The sequence below is a fragment of the Antechinus flavipes genome, chromosome 1, assembly GCF_016432865.1.
Source record: "Antechinus flavipes isolate AdamAnt ecotype Samford, QLD, Australia chromosome 1, AdamAnt_v2, whole genome shotgun sequence".
Lineage (NCBI taxonomy): Eukaryota > Metazoa > Chordata > Mammalia > Dasyuromorphia > Dasyuridae > Antechinus > Antechinus flavipes.
In genome coordinates this window covers 248,745,952-248,762,630 of record NC_067398.1, presented here as the reverse complement: position 1 = coordinate 248,762,630, position 16,679 = coordinate 248,745,952, and the positions used below count along the sequence as shown (strand labels likewise).

The 16,679-nt window shown below is 32.5% G+C and overlaps 1 protein-coding gene across 1 annotated transcript in view; it reads right to left on the bottom strand.

The window, feature by feature from the left end:
* Positions 1 to 14,311, bottom strand: part of LOC127563615 (cytochrome P450 3A4-like) — a 32,587-nt gene extending 18,276 nt beyond the window's left edge. The window contains exons 1-4 of the mRNA XM_052000077.1: positions 14,163 to 14,311; positions 5,811 to 5,904; positions 5,258 to 5,310; positions 13 to 112 (exon numbers count right to left, since the gene is read on the bottom strand). Of these exons, the coding sequence (XP_051856037.1) occupies positions 13 to 112; positions 5,258 to 5,310; positions 5,811 to 5,904; positions 14,163 to 14,233 (318 nt within the window). The 5' untranslated portion in view covers positions 14,234 to 14,311. The remainder of the gene's footprint in view (positions 1 to 12; positions 113 to 5,257; positions 5,311 to 5,810; positions 5,905 to 14,162) is intronic.
* Between the last annotated feature and the right edge of the window lie 2,368 nt (positions 14,312 to 16,679).

Below are 16,679 nucleotides of genomic sequence, written 5' to 3'. Positions count from 1 at the left end.
ACTGTCACTTACCCGACGATTGGTGAAGACAGAATAGCACTCTTTCACCAGCACTAATTTGATAGTCTCTGGGTCCATGATGGCCAATACAGGTTGCCTGCCATCAAAAAACCTATATCCCCAGATGGAACAAATTTTATCAGTCATCAAATTGCACTGTCAGAAACAGAGGTTGTAAATGGAAACTATAAATTGATGGTCAGGGGCTCAGTGCTGCCTTATGTTTTCTCTAATTTGAGATGTGAAAGTGAATCAATAATCTAAAATAAAATTTAGCTGAGAATATTTATGAAATATTTTTTGTATGCTTAAGTTAGAATCCTTTCTAGCTCTGTAATGCCATGAAAATCATTACTCTCAGACTCATTTTCCTTATTGGCAAAATGAGAACAAGAATAAAACCAACCTTAGAGGTTTGTTGTTGTTGTTTTTGTTGTTGTTGTTGTTGTTGTTGTTGTTGTTGTTGTTGTGAGATATAATGGGAAAAGGGAATCATTTCATCAAGAGATAGAACATTTGAATTGAGCTTTAAAGAATGGTCAGCAAATCAGGAGGAAAAGAAAGGGAGGTGAGTATTTCAATGACAGAAAACAGTTGAAGTTACAATGACTTGAGAATGGCAAATGTGTTTGGGAGCCAAAGAATTACCAATTTGGCTAGAGTGGGACTTCTTAAACGTTTTCCACTTGCAAAGTCTTTTTTTGCCTAAGAAATTTTTATAGGACCCCAGGTATATTGGTATATAAAATAGGTATGCAAATCAAACATTTATTGATAAGAAAGCATAATTTCATGATACTTACATTCAGTTATACAATGCCATATGGGGTCATGGACTACAGTTTAAGAAGTCGGGGGATAGAGAAGAAAGTGTATAGAGAAAAGTATTAAGAAATAGATCTGGCAAGTTGAGATAAAAACATGCCAGAAAAAAGTCTTGACTATTAGGTGGTAATTTTTGAATTTTACTTAGGAGGCAGTAGGGAGCCAGAGAGGATTTTTGTGCAGAAGTATAAACATAAGCAGATTTTTGCACATGGAAGATTATTCTGGCAATTGTATAGGATTTATCAGTGGCTACAATTAAAGATTACAAGTCTTGAAATACTATATATCCACAATCAAAAGAACTAAGGTTGCAGATGAAATTATTATATGCAGCAAAAATTATGTGTAATATTGAATGAAAAAATGGACATTCAGTGAACTCTCAAATTTTCAGAACTTTGTCTCAAATGAAGCAGAACTCAATAGAATATTTTTCTTGTAAGAGCAAAGACTAATCTCAAGAGACTCAATAAGAACAAACTGTTTATGCTTTATACTTGGAAATATAAACTATATGCCCAAGATTGTCATTAGTAATTCAATAATCAAATAGAAAGATTGGAGAAGAAGTGAGTATGATATGGCTCTAAAAAGCAAAATCATGATGTGATTGTCATGGAATATCACTGTTCTATGGGAAAAGATGAGCAGGATGCTCTCAGGAAAAAAAAAAACTTGGAAAATCATCCACAAACTCAAGAAAAATGAAATGTACTGTATACAAAGTAATAAAAATGTTCTAGGATGACCAGCTGTAAGTAACTTTGCTATTCTCAGCAGTACAGTGATCCACAACTACTTTAAAAGATTTATTATGAAAAATACTATCCATATTGAGAGAAGAAACCTATTATGTCTGAATACAGATTGAAACAGAGTGCTTCCCTCCCATCTTCACTCTCTCTTTCTCTGTCTCTGTCTCTCTCTCTCTTTCTTCCTCTTTTCCCCTCTTCCACTTAATTTTTTGAGGGGGTTTTTTATTAAGGTGAAAGATCTATGTTTTCTTTCACAACATGACTTATGGAAATGTTTTGCAAAAATTCACATGTGATTTTTTTTAATAGGCTCTAGGGTGGAAATTAGAGAGAAAATCTGGAACTCAAAAGTTTTAAGAACACATGTTAAAAAAAATCTGTCTCAAATGTAACTGGGGGAAATGTTAAATAAATAAATAAAAATTTTAATAAGCAAAACCACGAAGGAAAAGGTAAAAACAGTAATTGTGCTATTTGAAGTACAATAATAGCAAGAATGAACCAGCAAAAAAGAAAGAACCCTACCATTCAAATATTCTATGGTAACAGGGAAGATAGGGGTTCATCTTCAAAGGAGGACACTGAAGGAAAAAAAGCTTCCACCCCCAAAGACTAATGTTAAATGTCCCCTTATCCAGAGACAATTTACCGAAAAACTCAAAAAAGAATTTAAAAGTCAAATGAGAGACATTGAGTAAAAACTAAAAAAAAAAAAAATTAATTTAAAAAAATCCAAGAAAAACAAGATCATGAAAAAAAATAACCAACTAGAAAATGAGATAAAGTTTCAAAAATGAAAATAACTTTTTGAGAATTAGAATTGGGCAAGAGGAAGCCAGTGAAGCTATGAGAAACCAAAAAATATCAAAACAGATTAAAAGGAATGAAAAAATAAGACACAATGTAAAACATCTTATAAGAAAAATGACAGATTTGGAGAACAGATTAAGATGAGAAAATATAAGAATAATTTGACTGCCTGAAAGTTGTGATAAAAAAAAAAAAAAAAACTTTGACACAATAATGCAAGAAAATTGCCCTGGAGTGATAGAACACGAGGGTAAAGTAGAATCCACCAATCACCACCTCAACAAGATCCTTTGTGGAAAACACTTAGGAATATTATTGCCAAATTTCAAAACCCCTAGATCAAAGAGAACATTTTGCAAGAAACAAGAAAAAAAATTCAAATATGATGGAACTACAATTAGAAGTGTACAGGACTTATCAGCAGCCACAATAAAAGACTACAGGCCCTGGAATCATATCTACCCAACAATTAAAAGAACTAAGCCAAAAAAAATCATAATTATATCTATATATAATTATATATAATGTCTATATTTACATATATCATATATATTGTTACAAATATCTATAATATAGAAGAAAAATAGACATTTAATGAACTTGCAGATTTCCAAGACTCTATCAAACAAACTCTAATTTAACAGAAAATCTAACATATAGGAGCCAATATCAAAGAGCAATTTCAAGAAACTCAACATGATTAAACTTTTTATGTTTTTTTTACATGGGAAATTTATGACATATATTTAAGATTAACAAGAAACAACAACAGCTCAAAACTAAGGTTGGGGCAGATGAGGTAAAAATAGTAATTATGTCATCCAAATGAGGTACAGAGGAAGAATAGACACTGAAGGGAAAAGAAGGCTCATAGTTCTGAAAACCTACTCACATCAAGATTGGGTTAAATAGACAATACTACATATATACCATGAAGGGTGTAGCACCTTCCAAAATCTATAAAGAAATAAGAAGAGAGGGATGGATGGTAGGGAAGGAAAGGGTGAAGGAAGAAGACAAGGAAGGGATCCATGAATTGGGGGGAGTTAAGTAATAGGAAGGCAAGTTAGGAGCAGAATTAAATCAAAGAATCAGCAGAGACAGGAAAGATGTGTGTATATCTATGTGCAAGGGTAAATATGTTTATATGTATATATATGTATATATCTACAAATGTACATATAACTATATCCTTTCTTAAATATAGCTTGCTTGGGCGAAGTAAGAGGATGAAAGGAGAAAAAGAATAAAATTTTTAAAAAGTGTGCAGCAGAGAATAAAAGAACAATTTACAAGGAAGTATAGAAAAGATGGACACTTATGAATATAATTTCTTCTACTAATATATATACTTTCTCAAACTGGTATTTGTTTTTATATATTTTGAATCCTCCTTGATATTCTGTGGGCACATGACAATGTTTTCTTTTGTTTTGTTTCATTTTGCTTTATATTCCTTTTGTTTTTCTTTTTTTCTTATTCTATTTCTTTAAATACAATAAATTTGGAGAAAAAAGTAAAATAGAAGAATTAGAAACAATAGAAAAATATTTACACAAACATAATAACAATAATCAGGAGTAGAATTTGTTAGAAATAAGTAGAAGTAGTAATTGATTTCAGACAAAGTTAAACAAAAGGAATCAATCAAGAGAAAAATTTATATACGAACCATATTAATATTTTAGATGTATGTGTATATATGTATGCATATATGTATGTGGACATGTGTGTATGTAGGTGTATGCATTGTATATCTGTGTGTGAAAGTGTATGTATATATATATGTACATATATTCATGCTAAACTGTAACCTGCTAGGGAGATGGGGATGGGGAGGGAAGAATAATCTAAAAAGTACACAGCAGAGAACAAAAGAAAATTTACAAGGAAACAGAAAAAATGGACAGTTATGAATACAATATCATCTGTTATCATATATGCTTTCTTGGAATGCAAATTTATTGGTATATATTTTGAATGTTCCATTATGTTTTGCTAAGCAGGACAATTTTTTTTTCTTTTTCTGTCTTTCTTTTTCTATTTTGTTTTTTTCTTATTTTGAATTAAATTTTAAATTAAATAATATAAATAAATATAATATATATAAATATAAATAAATAAACAGTTTTTAGAATATATAACAAAGCACTGAAACAAATAAAACCCATAAGGAGGAAGTAGAACAGAAAAATAGGAACAGTCAAGGACTACCAGGTACAATAATAATGAAGACTAGTCAGTTTAGTGGGAGTGAATGGTTCAGGTAAAAGGAAATGAGTTGGTGGCTAAACTGTGGTATTTCAATTCTGAGTTTTGGTTTAGGTGAGATTATTCAAAATTCAAAGGTATGACGACTCTAGTTAGAGGCAGGACAAAGAACTCAATTCCAAAGGTTGAGGAATTGCAGAAGTTGAGGAATTTCATGGTCAGAATTTTTTTGGTAGCCAAGAGCAAAAAGTGAGTAAAGGAGAAAGTGGTCAACCTGGCACCATACCATCGAAAAGATTGGAAAAATTATTTGGAAATGAGAAGATAGCAAAAGGGAAAGTATCAGGGAGATAGTGGAAGAAAAATGATCTGGAAACAACAGTGATGATTAAGGTAAATGTCATCAACTTCTAACCCAGTAAGCATGGGGTTGAGGGAGTAGAAGACAGATCAGCAAACATTTTCAGAGATTTGGTAATTTCAGGAGAATGTCAGCTTTCTATTATAGCATCTATATGCTGCTATGGATTTGAACTAAAATTCTGTGGTATTAAACAGATTTCTAATACATCAATCTTCTTAAGTGTATTTGAGTTGAGTGGGAAGCTTTGAATAACTAACTGATTATTGAAATGTGTAGGTAGAATACTCACCCCCATGTTTTCCCATATTTTTTAAAACAACTCAAGTCAAAATCTGCAAAACCCTGCAAAAAAAAAGCATTTTGAAATCAGATATTGTCATGAATTCTTAATAATGAATAATATTACAGATGCCATTCATTAGGAAGTTATATATAAAATATTTGTATTTTTTAGCACTCTTGCTATGATCTTCACTTTGCCTGGAGATTGTGTCCACCTTCATTTCTACTTGTTGACATCTGACCCAACTCAAAATGGTCACTTCTAAGAAGTCTTTCCTGATCTCTTTAGCAGAAAAAGATTTCTCCATAATCCTTGATCTCCAGACTTCAACTTTAATGCCTTTTTCCTTTGCTCTGAAAACCTATTTAAAATAAGGATTTTTCTATTCACTGTATATGTAACCCAATATCTACTGAAGCTGAATGTCCAAACCTCTCATTTTACAAATGAGGAAACTGAGGACTAAGGAGAAAAATTGATTTCTGCAAAGTCACATGAGTAATAAGCATCAGAGCTGTTATTTGCACGAAAATCTCAAGAAGAATTCAGAGAAACTTACCTTCCGATAAGAAAGAACAGTGCCAAAGAAGGGAAGAGGTGATGGTCCTGGGATTCCCAACTTCTTAAAAGTCTTATGTGTCCAGGTCCCATATCTATAAAGTGAATGAAAAATACAAAGACATTAAAGTTAAGGCAAAGAGGAAAGACATAAATAATCTAATCCTCTTATCACTACTCAGAAGAGAAGGAGCTACATAAGTAACTCTTAAGTAAAGCTGGGTTCACTCAGATCCAGATATTCAGGGGATATTTGCAGAGATATATCATAACTCCCACAAACATCCTGAGGCAGTATGAGGCCTACCTGAGATTCCTTATAGGCCCACCTGAGATTGAATAATGCTTGAGGTTATAGTTAAGTTTGGCAAACTTTGAGTAAACTTTAGTATTGCTGTTGGAATAAAATCGTTCTCTATCTGAATTTATTCCATCATTACTACAGCTGAAATCTATTGTGCTGTAACTGGACTCAGTCCAGACTGCTGGAATGGGCTCAGTCCAGGACCAATGCACCTAACATACAACTAACAACAGCTTAGGAATGAATCTCAGACATTAAGCCATCCTTTCAGAAACCCAGTTCTGGTGTCTTAGACCAAATCATTCATCTTTAGAACCAGAACATCAGACTGACACAATCACAGTTTCTTATAGCTTTCACTTAAGTTAATGGCCTGACCCAACACCAAAGGATTAGATAATATATCTCCTACATTTAGGGGATCTTATACATAGGAAAAGCCATTTACACAATTCCTAATATCACTCTCTCTTTGCTACTAGAAAGAGAAATGACTGCTATGATTAGCAAAGTCCTGCTATTTACTTTTCCATTTGACAGAGAATTCTCATATGACTAAGCAAAAATCACCCTCTTTTTTTGTCACTATTTCCCATTCAGTGTTACCCTTCTCAAGTAGTATTTCAGTTCTGCCCACTTGTTGCATTGTGCCCTTTGGATCTGCATTTCCTTTCATCTCCTGTGTTCTCATGCCATTAGATATATATTAGTCCTGGTGGGGAACTCAGCATACTCCTTTCTTGCTCTTTACTACCATTCACAAACCCTTCCTCTTTCATCACTTACCAACTTGTCCTACTTTGAATTTCAATCTTTCCAAATATATGATACCCAATCCAATTCTGGAAACAGTTACACAGTAGATTACAGCTCTCTTTTATCAAGTAGTTTAAATGCTTGGTCACTATTCCTCTGCGATCCAACCCTATCCTTATATCAGGTGACCTCAACATTCACTTAGTTTACCAAAACACTCTGGCCTCCTTATTCCTAAATCTCAACTTTCACCTCCTATTCCTTTCTTTCCCATCAATCACATATAGGGATAATAACAATTTTGATCTCACCATCATCCCAAATATTCTACTTCTGTGATCAAGAATTCTAAAATTGTTTTATCTGATCACATTCTAAAATGTCTTTTCTACATATATCTTATTTTTCATAATTTTATTTTTCATCTTTATCTTCAACTCTAGTACCTTCACCACTACAATTAAGAATCCATTTAGGCTCTGATTTCAAGTCGTTGATGAAAACAATAATTCTACTTTAACATTGACTCATTTTCCCTTCTTCCTCATCCCACATACATACACTATCAAAAGAAAATAGAATATAAAAACTCTATAAGTTATGTAAAATATATCTTCATATTGTCCATATCTAAAAACACATCTCCCTCTACAAAGCTAGTCTACAACACTAGAGAGCATAGGAATAAATGGAGTTTTCCTTCAAATGATAAGTAGCGTCTATCTAAAACCATCAGCAAGCATTATATGTAATCAAGAAAACCTAGAAGCATTCCCAATAAGATCAGGAATGGAAAGAACAAGGTTGCCCATTATCACCACTATTATTCAATATTGTACTAGAAATGTTAGTTTTAGCAAAAAGAGAACAAAAACAACAACAACAACAACAAAAAGAAAACAAAAAGAAATTGAAGGAATTAAAACAGGCAATGAGGAAACAAAAATATCACTCTTTGCAGATGATATAATGGTATATTTAAAGAATCATAGAGAATCAACTAAAAAGCTACTAGAAAAAAAATAAACTTTAACAAAGTTACGGGATATAAAATAAACCCACAAAAACCCATAAAAATCCAAATAAGCATTTCTATATGTTACTAACAAAGTCCAGCAGCAACAGATAGCAAGAGAAATTCCATTTAAAATGACTGTAGAAAAAGAAAAAAAAAAGATTTGCAAGTTTACCTGCCAAGACAAAGCTAGGAACAATATGAACACAATTACAAAAATTTTTTTCACACAAATAAAGTTAAATCTAAATAATGGAAGAATATCAAGTGCTCAAGGGTAGGCTGAACTTATATAATAAAAATAACAACTCTATCTAAATTAATCTATTTATTCAATGCCACACCAATTAAACTTCCTAGAAATTACTCTATAGAACCAGAAAAAATCAAAACAAAATCCATCTGAAAGAACGAAAGGTCAAAAATTTCAAAGGAATTAATAAAAATGCAAATGAAGGTGGACTAGTTGTCCCAGATATAAAACTACATTATAAAACAGTGGTCATTAAAACCATTTGGTGCTGGCTAAGAAATAGAATAGTAGATAAGTGGAATAGGATAGGTTCACAAAACCTAGTAGTCAACAATTGTAGTAATTTAGTGTTTGACAAACTCAAAGACTCTGGCTTCTGGGATAAGAATTCACTTTTTGACAAAAGGGAAAATTAGAAAATTGTGTGACAGAAACTAGGAATTGATCAACACCCTCTATACCAAGATAAAGTCAAAATGAGTTCATGATGGGGTGATACTATAAGCAAATTATGAGAACAAGGAATATTCTATATCTCAGATCTGTAAAGAAGGGAGGAATTTATGGTCAAAGAAGAACTAGAGAACATTATGAAATGCAAAATGTATAATTTTGATTACATTAAATTTAAAAGATTTTGCACAAACAAAACCAATGCAGCCAAAATTAAAAGAGAAGAAAGATGGGGAAAAAATTTTCATAGGAGTGTCTTTGATAAAGATCTCATTTCTAAAATATATAGAAATTTGATTCAAATTTATAAGAATACAAGCCATTTCCCAGTTGATAAATGGTCAAAGAATGTGATAGTCACATGAAAAAAAAATGCTTTAAATCACTGTTGATTAGATAAATGTAAATTAAGACAATTTACCTCTCAGAGTGACTAAGATGACAGGAAAAGATAATGATAAATGTTAGAGAGGATGTGGGAAAACTGGGATATTAATGCATTGTGTTTTGAAATGGCTCAACCATTCTAAAGAGGAATTTATAACTATGCCCAAGGAGCTATAAAACTGTTCATACCCTTTGATCCAGCAGTGTCACTAGTAGGTCTATATTCCAAAAAAATCATAAAAGAGGGGGAAAAACTCATGTGCAAAAATGTTTGTAACAGCCCTTTTTGTACTGGCAAGGAACTAGAAATTGAGTGGATGCCTCTCAGAAAATGGCTGAATGAGTTATGGCATATGAATGTAAATAAGAAATGATGAACAGTCTGATTTCAGAAAGGCCAGAAAGACTTACATGAACTAATGCTGAGTGAAGTAAGCAGAACCAAGAGAAGATTGTACACAATAACAAGATTATGTGATGACAAACTATGATGGATTAAGGTCTTTTCAACAATGAGGTGAGTCAGGTCAATTCCAATAGACTTGTAATGAAAAGTGCCATCCACATGCAAAGAAACTATTTTCACTTTTTGTTGTTGCTGTTGGCTTGTTGTTTTTTCTTTCTTGGGTTTTTTTTTTCCTTTTTGATTTGATTTTTTCAGCAGCAATATGGAAATATATTTAGAAGAACTGTACATATTTAACTTATATCAGATTGTCTGCTGTCTTGGAGAGAGAGAAAATTTTGGAACATAATTGTCTTATAAAGGTGAATGTTGAAAACTGCCTTTGCATGTATTTGGAAAAGTAAAATACTATTAAAAATAATAAGTAGATAGATAAATTAAATAAATAGAAATGAGATTCAAGCCATATCCTTCCCCGATTCTTCCTCACTCATTTGGATTTCCATTTTCACCTCCAATTATGGGGGATATATCCATCCCCTCCATTACATTTCTTTTCTTCCCCAATATATTCTTTCCCTCTTCCTTTCCTTTCTCCTTAAAGATCTCTTTACAGAAATAATTTCCAAATTTTCAGTGTTATTTGGCCTTTCTACAATTACATCTGGCATTATGATTGTTATGAGACATGGCATTCTGTCTCTTGCCAAAATGAAATGCAAACACTTTATCCCTAAAAGACTTTAGACTTTTGCAATTACTCACCTTTTTGTATATCTCCTTACTCTTAAGTTTGCAGTTTAAAATTTCTACTTTAATCTGGCCTAGTTTTCAAGGATGCTTGGAAGTAAGCTCTCTATTTCATAATTAGACCCTTTCCCCCTCAATATAATAAAGCTCATTTTTACTGGATAAATTATCTTAGTTCTAAATGTATGTCATTTGTGTTGAAGAACACTATATACCACATTCTCTGCTCCTCTATAATGTTATTTGCAGAATCTTAAAAGATTCTCTCTGTGCTATTAATTACCTAAATTCTTTCATAGAATTTGCAATGGTTTGCTTTGAAACCTTTGGATATTGGTTCAGACATTCCTACAGATTTTCATTTAGACAATTTTTTTTTTGAAAACTGCCTGGCAAATTTTTCAATTTTTGCCTTTCCCTCTAATTGAATGAAATCTAGGAAGTTTTCTCTCCTGATTTTCTGAAATTTAATTCCTGGACTTTTGAGTAGTCCATTGATTCTTAAATGATCTCTCTTTGATGTATTGTCCAAATTAGTATTTTGTTTGAGGGACCTTCTATTATCTTTTACTTTTTAATCTTTTGTCTTTGTTTTAACATTTCTTCTTGTCTCATAAAATCATCATCCTTTTTTTGGCCCACTCTAATTTTCAATGATCAGTAACTTGAGTGAGTAAGAATTTGTCACTTTATGATCAACCACTCCCTTTCCAAGTGTATCCTCCACACCTTTCATTTCTTTTCCAGTGTTTTTTTTTTCTCTCAGGCTTAACAAACTAATTCCATTTTAATTTAAATTCTTTGGCTCTTGTATTTTTCTTCTAGGGATTCCTGTTTGTTTTGCAGACAAGTTGTGGCTTTCTTCAAAGCTTTGTATATTTTATCAAAAGATATTCTCTTCTTGGTTTACTGTTTGGTTTCTTAACAATTCTTATCTTTATTTGTTTATTTCTTAGGCATTCCTCCAATTTGTTTCAGGAAACCTTCATTGCAGGCCTATTTTGAAGACCTTTTAGAATTGACTCTGTGGTGATGAAACTACTCTGGAATTTCTCAAACTGCTTTTCTATATGTATTATTAAATGCAAATTATATTCACCTTAGGCCTTTTGGTACTGAGTACCTTTGGTACTGGTAAAAGTTTTCCCAAGCCCTAACTTGTTAGCCTGGGATTGACATGTTCAATCATATCTCTAGGTGTCCATGTGTTGCAGATCTATTTGAGTTTTATGTACTAATTTCAGGCTCCCTCTCCAAACTCAGTCCTGGACTAGGAGCTGAATCTATGATCCATTCTAGACTAGCCTAATGTGACTTGCCTTTTGGCTTATGATCTCATTATTCAGCTGAAATTGCTTCTTTCAATGGCAACAATAATTTCTTAATGTGAAATTAAATTCAATGACTCTCAATTTTCAGAGTTCTTTATCTTTCTATAGCATTTATCATTATTGACCACCTCTTCCTCTTGGTTATTATCTCTTTAACATCTCTAACATATTAACAGCTAATTACAAATAGGATTTGTGCACCCAAACATTAAAAATCAACATCGTGATAGGATTGTAAGAGGGGAAGTGAGATCTGATACATCTCTTCCATAATATTCTTGTACCACTACTTCTTCAAAGCTAATTGTCTATTTAGAATAAAGAAACCTGTAGTTCAAATATAACTTTCAACACTAAATAGATGTGTGATCCTGAGAAAATTAATTTTCCTCTGTTTGCCTCAGTTTTTCTCTGTTGTAAAATGGGCATTACAATGGAACCTACCTTTCAGGACTATTGTGAAGATCAAATGAATATATTGTTAACGTATATGCCACAGCATCCAGAATATAATACATGATTGAAAAATTCTTTCTTTCTTACTTCCATATTTCCTTTTTACTTTCCTTCTTTTCTAACTTCCTTTCTTCCTTCCTTCATTATATACTGCTGCTTACTCCAATTGACCATGTACCTATCCAATCGGCTTTGGGAGGTCCACAGCTTTAATTCCTCAAAGACTTTTGTACTAAATAAGGATATAGGCTTGCTGGAGATTTTTGACATAGATAGAAAGGATCTTCAGCAAAAGAGTCCAAATCAGAATAGTAGATGGTGTGTTGCCTTCTGTGCTCTCATTTATAGACACCTTTGAATTTATTATCTTAAATCAGAATACAGTATAGAACCTAGTAATTAGATACACAATGGTCATGTCTACTTTTGATAGGATTATGAGGCATCAGGTACACTAATACATTGCTAGTGGGACTTCAGAACCAAGAAAATTTGTTGGAAAACAATGTCTTAATACATGATCAGAATCACAAAATTGAATATATCTTTTAATCAAGCAATTCTTCCACCAGAATAGACACCCAGAAAAAAAATAATAAATCTTTAAATTACTTATGCACATAAAAATATTTTCATTGCTTCTTTATTTTTAAAAGCAAAAATTAGACAAATATCATATTCAAAATTGATTAAACCAGGTATGGCACATTATCATAATAAAATATAATAGAACCCTTCCACAAGAATCATGGCTAATGTACACAAGGGAATAAGAAAGAACCTTTATGAGATAAGGTAGAGCAAAACCAATAAAACCAGAATGGTTACACCCTTATGCTGCAACTATTTGCATAAAAGAGGGCGTAAAAGAAACAAACAAAAAAAAAAAAAAATACCAGCTCAAATATGATAGAAATTTTTAACAAGCTTGGATAGGAATGAGACTATTTTTGTACCTTACTATTTATGCTACTTCATCTGATTTTACTTCAGTAAATTTTGATATCACAATAAAGTTTCTAATAATTTTAAATTGTTGATATGTTATTCATCATCTGTATATTTAATACTGATGTTTTTTCTTCATCTTGGGTATAGTTTCCCTAAGACTTAAGCACATATATCCTATAGAGCATAATTAAATGATAGACCTTGAAGTTATCAGAAGCCTGATACAAAATAAAGAAAGCAAATGCTGAGGTTTTAGGGAATTGCAATATCTGTGATTGAGTCTCTATCTGTTCTCCTGCTGGTATAAGACCTTAGGTCTCAACAGTTTCTGGGGATAGAAACACTAGACAAAACTAAGTAACTTGTATTTTTTGTAGAGAAAAGTTTCCATGTCTGACAAGTATCCATGACATTGACCAGTTTTCTATTTCCCTGACTTTTCAGAACTTTAATTTAATTTAATTACTTTTTTAAAATGTAATGTAAAGGGCTTTGCATATTTTAAATGCTATATAATTTTTAAAAATGGATGGAGCAGAACAGAAATATGCAACTTTTTGTGATAATCCTACCCCAAAGCCTTTGAAAAAGAGAATGCAGAAATATGTCACACATAATCCCTAAAATTGACTAAAAGAAAAGACTATGGGGGCAGCCAGTTGGGGCAGCAGATAGAGCACCAGCTCTGAAATCAGGAGAACCTGAGTTCAAATGTGATCTCAGACACTTAACACTTCCTATCTGTGTGACCCTGGACAAATCACTTAACCCCAATTGCCTCAGCAAAGAAAAAAAAGAAAAATGAAAAGACTATTATTGTAGTTTGATTAAGATGAGCTATAATTTTTTGGACATAAGGAAATATCTTTTAACCTGTGAAAAATAAAATAATAGGAAGTAAAACTGGAACGATAACAAGAAAAACAGACAATTAACATGAAGTCAGCTTTCTTTAAGGAATTTTCTTTGCTTTTAAATCACTTGACCAGTATCAAAGAAATATCTCAATATATTTCCTATTATCAATAAAAGTAGAGCCTTTGATTAGGTAGTTTATAGCCTTTCCGTGGTCCTTTTTCTAGAAAACTCTCAATTTATTTAGATAAGCAAAAAAAAAAGGTCAGAAATTGCACTTACAGAAATGTAAATAACAGATATATCTTTATGTACATTACACAAAGAATAGAAGCAACTAGAAACCAGCTATTGTGAAATTTCTTGTAATAGTCATGAAGGAGTTGGTCCTAATCCCTAGAAAAATTGTAGAGCAGAAAAACAAGTTCTCACTTACAGAAACAGGAGAGTCAAAAAGAGAATAAGTAGTGTCCAAGTTCCAGCACTTAAGCTTGGGATGATGTTCATTGTTAGTCAGCTTTTTATTTCTTTCCTTTTTCCTCTTCTATGATTGCTTCTTTGTTCTTACTACTTCAACCTGGAGTGCTGTTGTAATGCTCTGACAAATTCTGAAAGGAATATATACATGTGTAAAGCAAGGGGTGGAGTTAAAGGGATAGCCAATGAAACTATGATTCAACTGGGAAGTTTCATTGATCCTATACAAATCTTCATATCTGAAGTCTCAAAGTTCATTTTTATTGACCTAATGTAAGAAAAAAAAAAGTCATGGAATCCTGTGATGGTTAGTTAAGTTCAGAAAACAATAATTAACCTTACTTATTTTTAAAATGTGATGGTAATGATGCAAACATCTTTCATTCTTATCAGAAATTATAGTGACAAAACCAGAATGGAGTTAAAGTTTCATGGAGGTCTAAAGTACAAATAAAATCATCAATGAGCCTTTAAGTGTCTATATATTCTAGGTTCTGCACTTAATCCTTGAAATTTTTGCCTGTGACAATTAATAGTTATATGAGTACAGGAAAGCCATGTATCATGGAAATATGAAAAAAGAGGTGAACTTTTTAAGCATAAATTTAAATGTATGGTCTGCTACCTATGGCCTTTATGATCATGGGATATTTGCTTTACACAATAGGAGTTAATATTTCTCATCAATAATGAGAAATTCAAAGAGCACAAAGGTCTCTTCACACTCTGAATGTATCTTCTTTAAGCCTTAGCTTCATCATCTAAGAAATGGGGAAAATTAGATTTATAATACATTTCTGACAAATGTCTTGTGAAATTCAAATGAGTCAGTGTCTATAAAGGGCTTTGCATATTTTAAATGCTATATAAATGTTAGCTTTTACTAAGATCACCCTCTGCTAATAAGGCAGTATCATACATAGATCTAGCATGCAAAACCCTGCAATACTGAAAGGAGGGAGGGACATCTACCTCAGAAAAATGTACTGGAGGTGAGGAGGGAAGTATCTATAGAAGCTCCACAACCTGATACTGACCAGCTACTGACCAAGGTTAGAGACATCATCCCACAACAAATAAGAAGCTGTCAATATTAATTAATCTCTGTCTTTCAAATATGGATAGGAAAAAAAATCTGTTCATCTTTTTTCCTAAATTGCACAATCATAATGATTTCAGAGTTGAAGGAGACCTTAAAGGAGTCCTAAATTGCACAATCATAATGATTTCAGAGTTGAAGAAGGCCTTAAAAAAGGGCCATCTTACTAGAGTAAATACATGAACAAACATCTTGTCTACAGCAGCAGGTCAAGCAAGTACTTATCCAGCCTTTTTCTCATTGATTGCTGCATTATTTCAGTCATGTCTTACTATTCATGATCCCATTTGGGGCTTTCTTGACAAAGATAATGTAATTGTTTGCCATTTACTTCTCCAGGTCATTTTTACAGATGAGGAATAAAGGCAAACATGGTCACAAAACAAATAAATGTCTATGGCTGGTTTTGACCTTAGGTCCTCCTTACTTCAGAACTGGCACTTTATCCACTGAACCACCTAATTTTTCTCTGAAGACCTCCAAAGAAAGCAAACTATCTATTTTCTGAGGCAAAAAATTACAATTCTAGGGAGTTCTAATCTCCAAGAATTTACCATTCCCATCAAGCCAACATCTATCTTTCTGTAATTTCCATGGTTGATCCTAGTTCTGTTTTCTGCTGCCATGAAAATCAAATCTAATCCCTCTTCAATGTGACAATCCTTAAAGCATTTGAAGACACCTAGCACACACTCACCTGTCTCTTTTCCAAGCAAAACATCTTCACTTCTTTCCAATGATCTCCAGATGACACAGAATAAAGGTCCCTGCCAATCTTGGTGTGGGCTCCGCATGCCAGAGAATCTACCAAAAGGAATATACAGCAGTGTTGACTACTCTACCCTGGTTACAAGTCAATAGATCACCAGACTAGTTATAAGACATCCAATACAATTCAAAAGGCAAATAGTGAATCCTTAAACACCAGAATTTCACAGAACAGAATTCACACACAGAATGCCAACCCAGTACCTAAAGTTGTTTAGAAGAAACACATTTAAAGCAGAGTGATACATACAAAGTAAAAATAAAAGGCTGGAACAGAATCTATTATGCCTCAGGTGAAGTAAAAAAAAAAAAAAAAAAGGCAGGAGTAGTGATCCTGATCTCAGATCAAGCCAAAGCAAGAATAGATCTAATTAAAAGAGATAAGGAAGAAAACTATATCTTGCTAAAGGGTACCATAAATAATGAAGTAATATTGATACTAAGCATATATGCATCAAGTGGTATAGCATCTAAATTCCTAAAGGAGAAGTTAAGAGAGCTGTAAGAAGAAATAGACAGCAAAGCTATAATAGGGGGATTCTCAACCTTGCTCTCTCAGAATTAGATAAATCAAACCATAAAATAAATAAGAAAGAAGTTAAGGAGGTA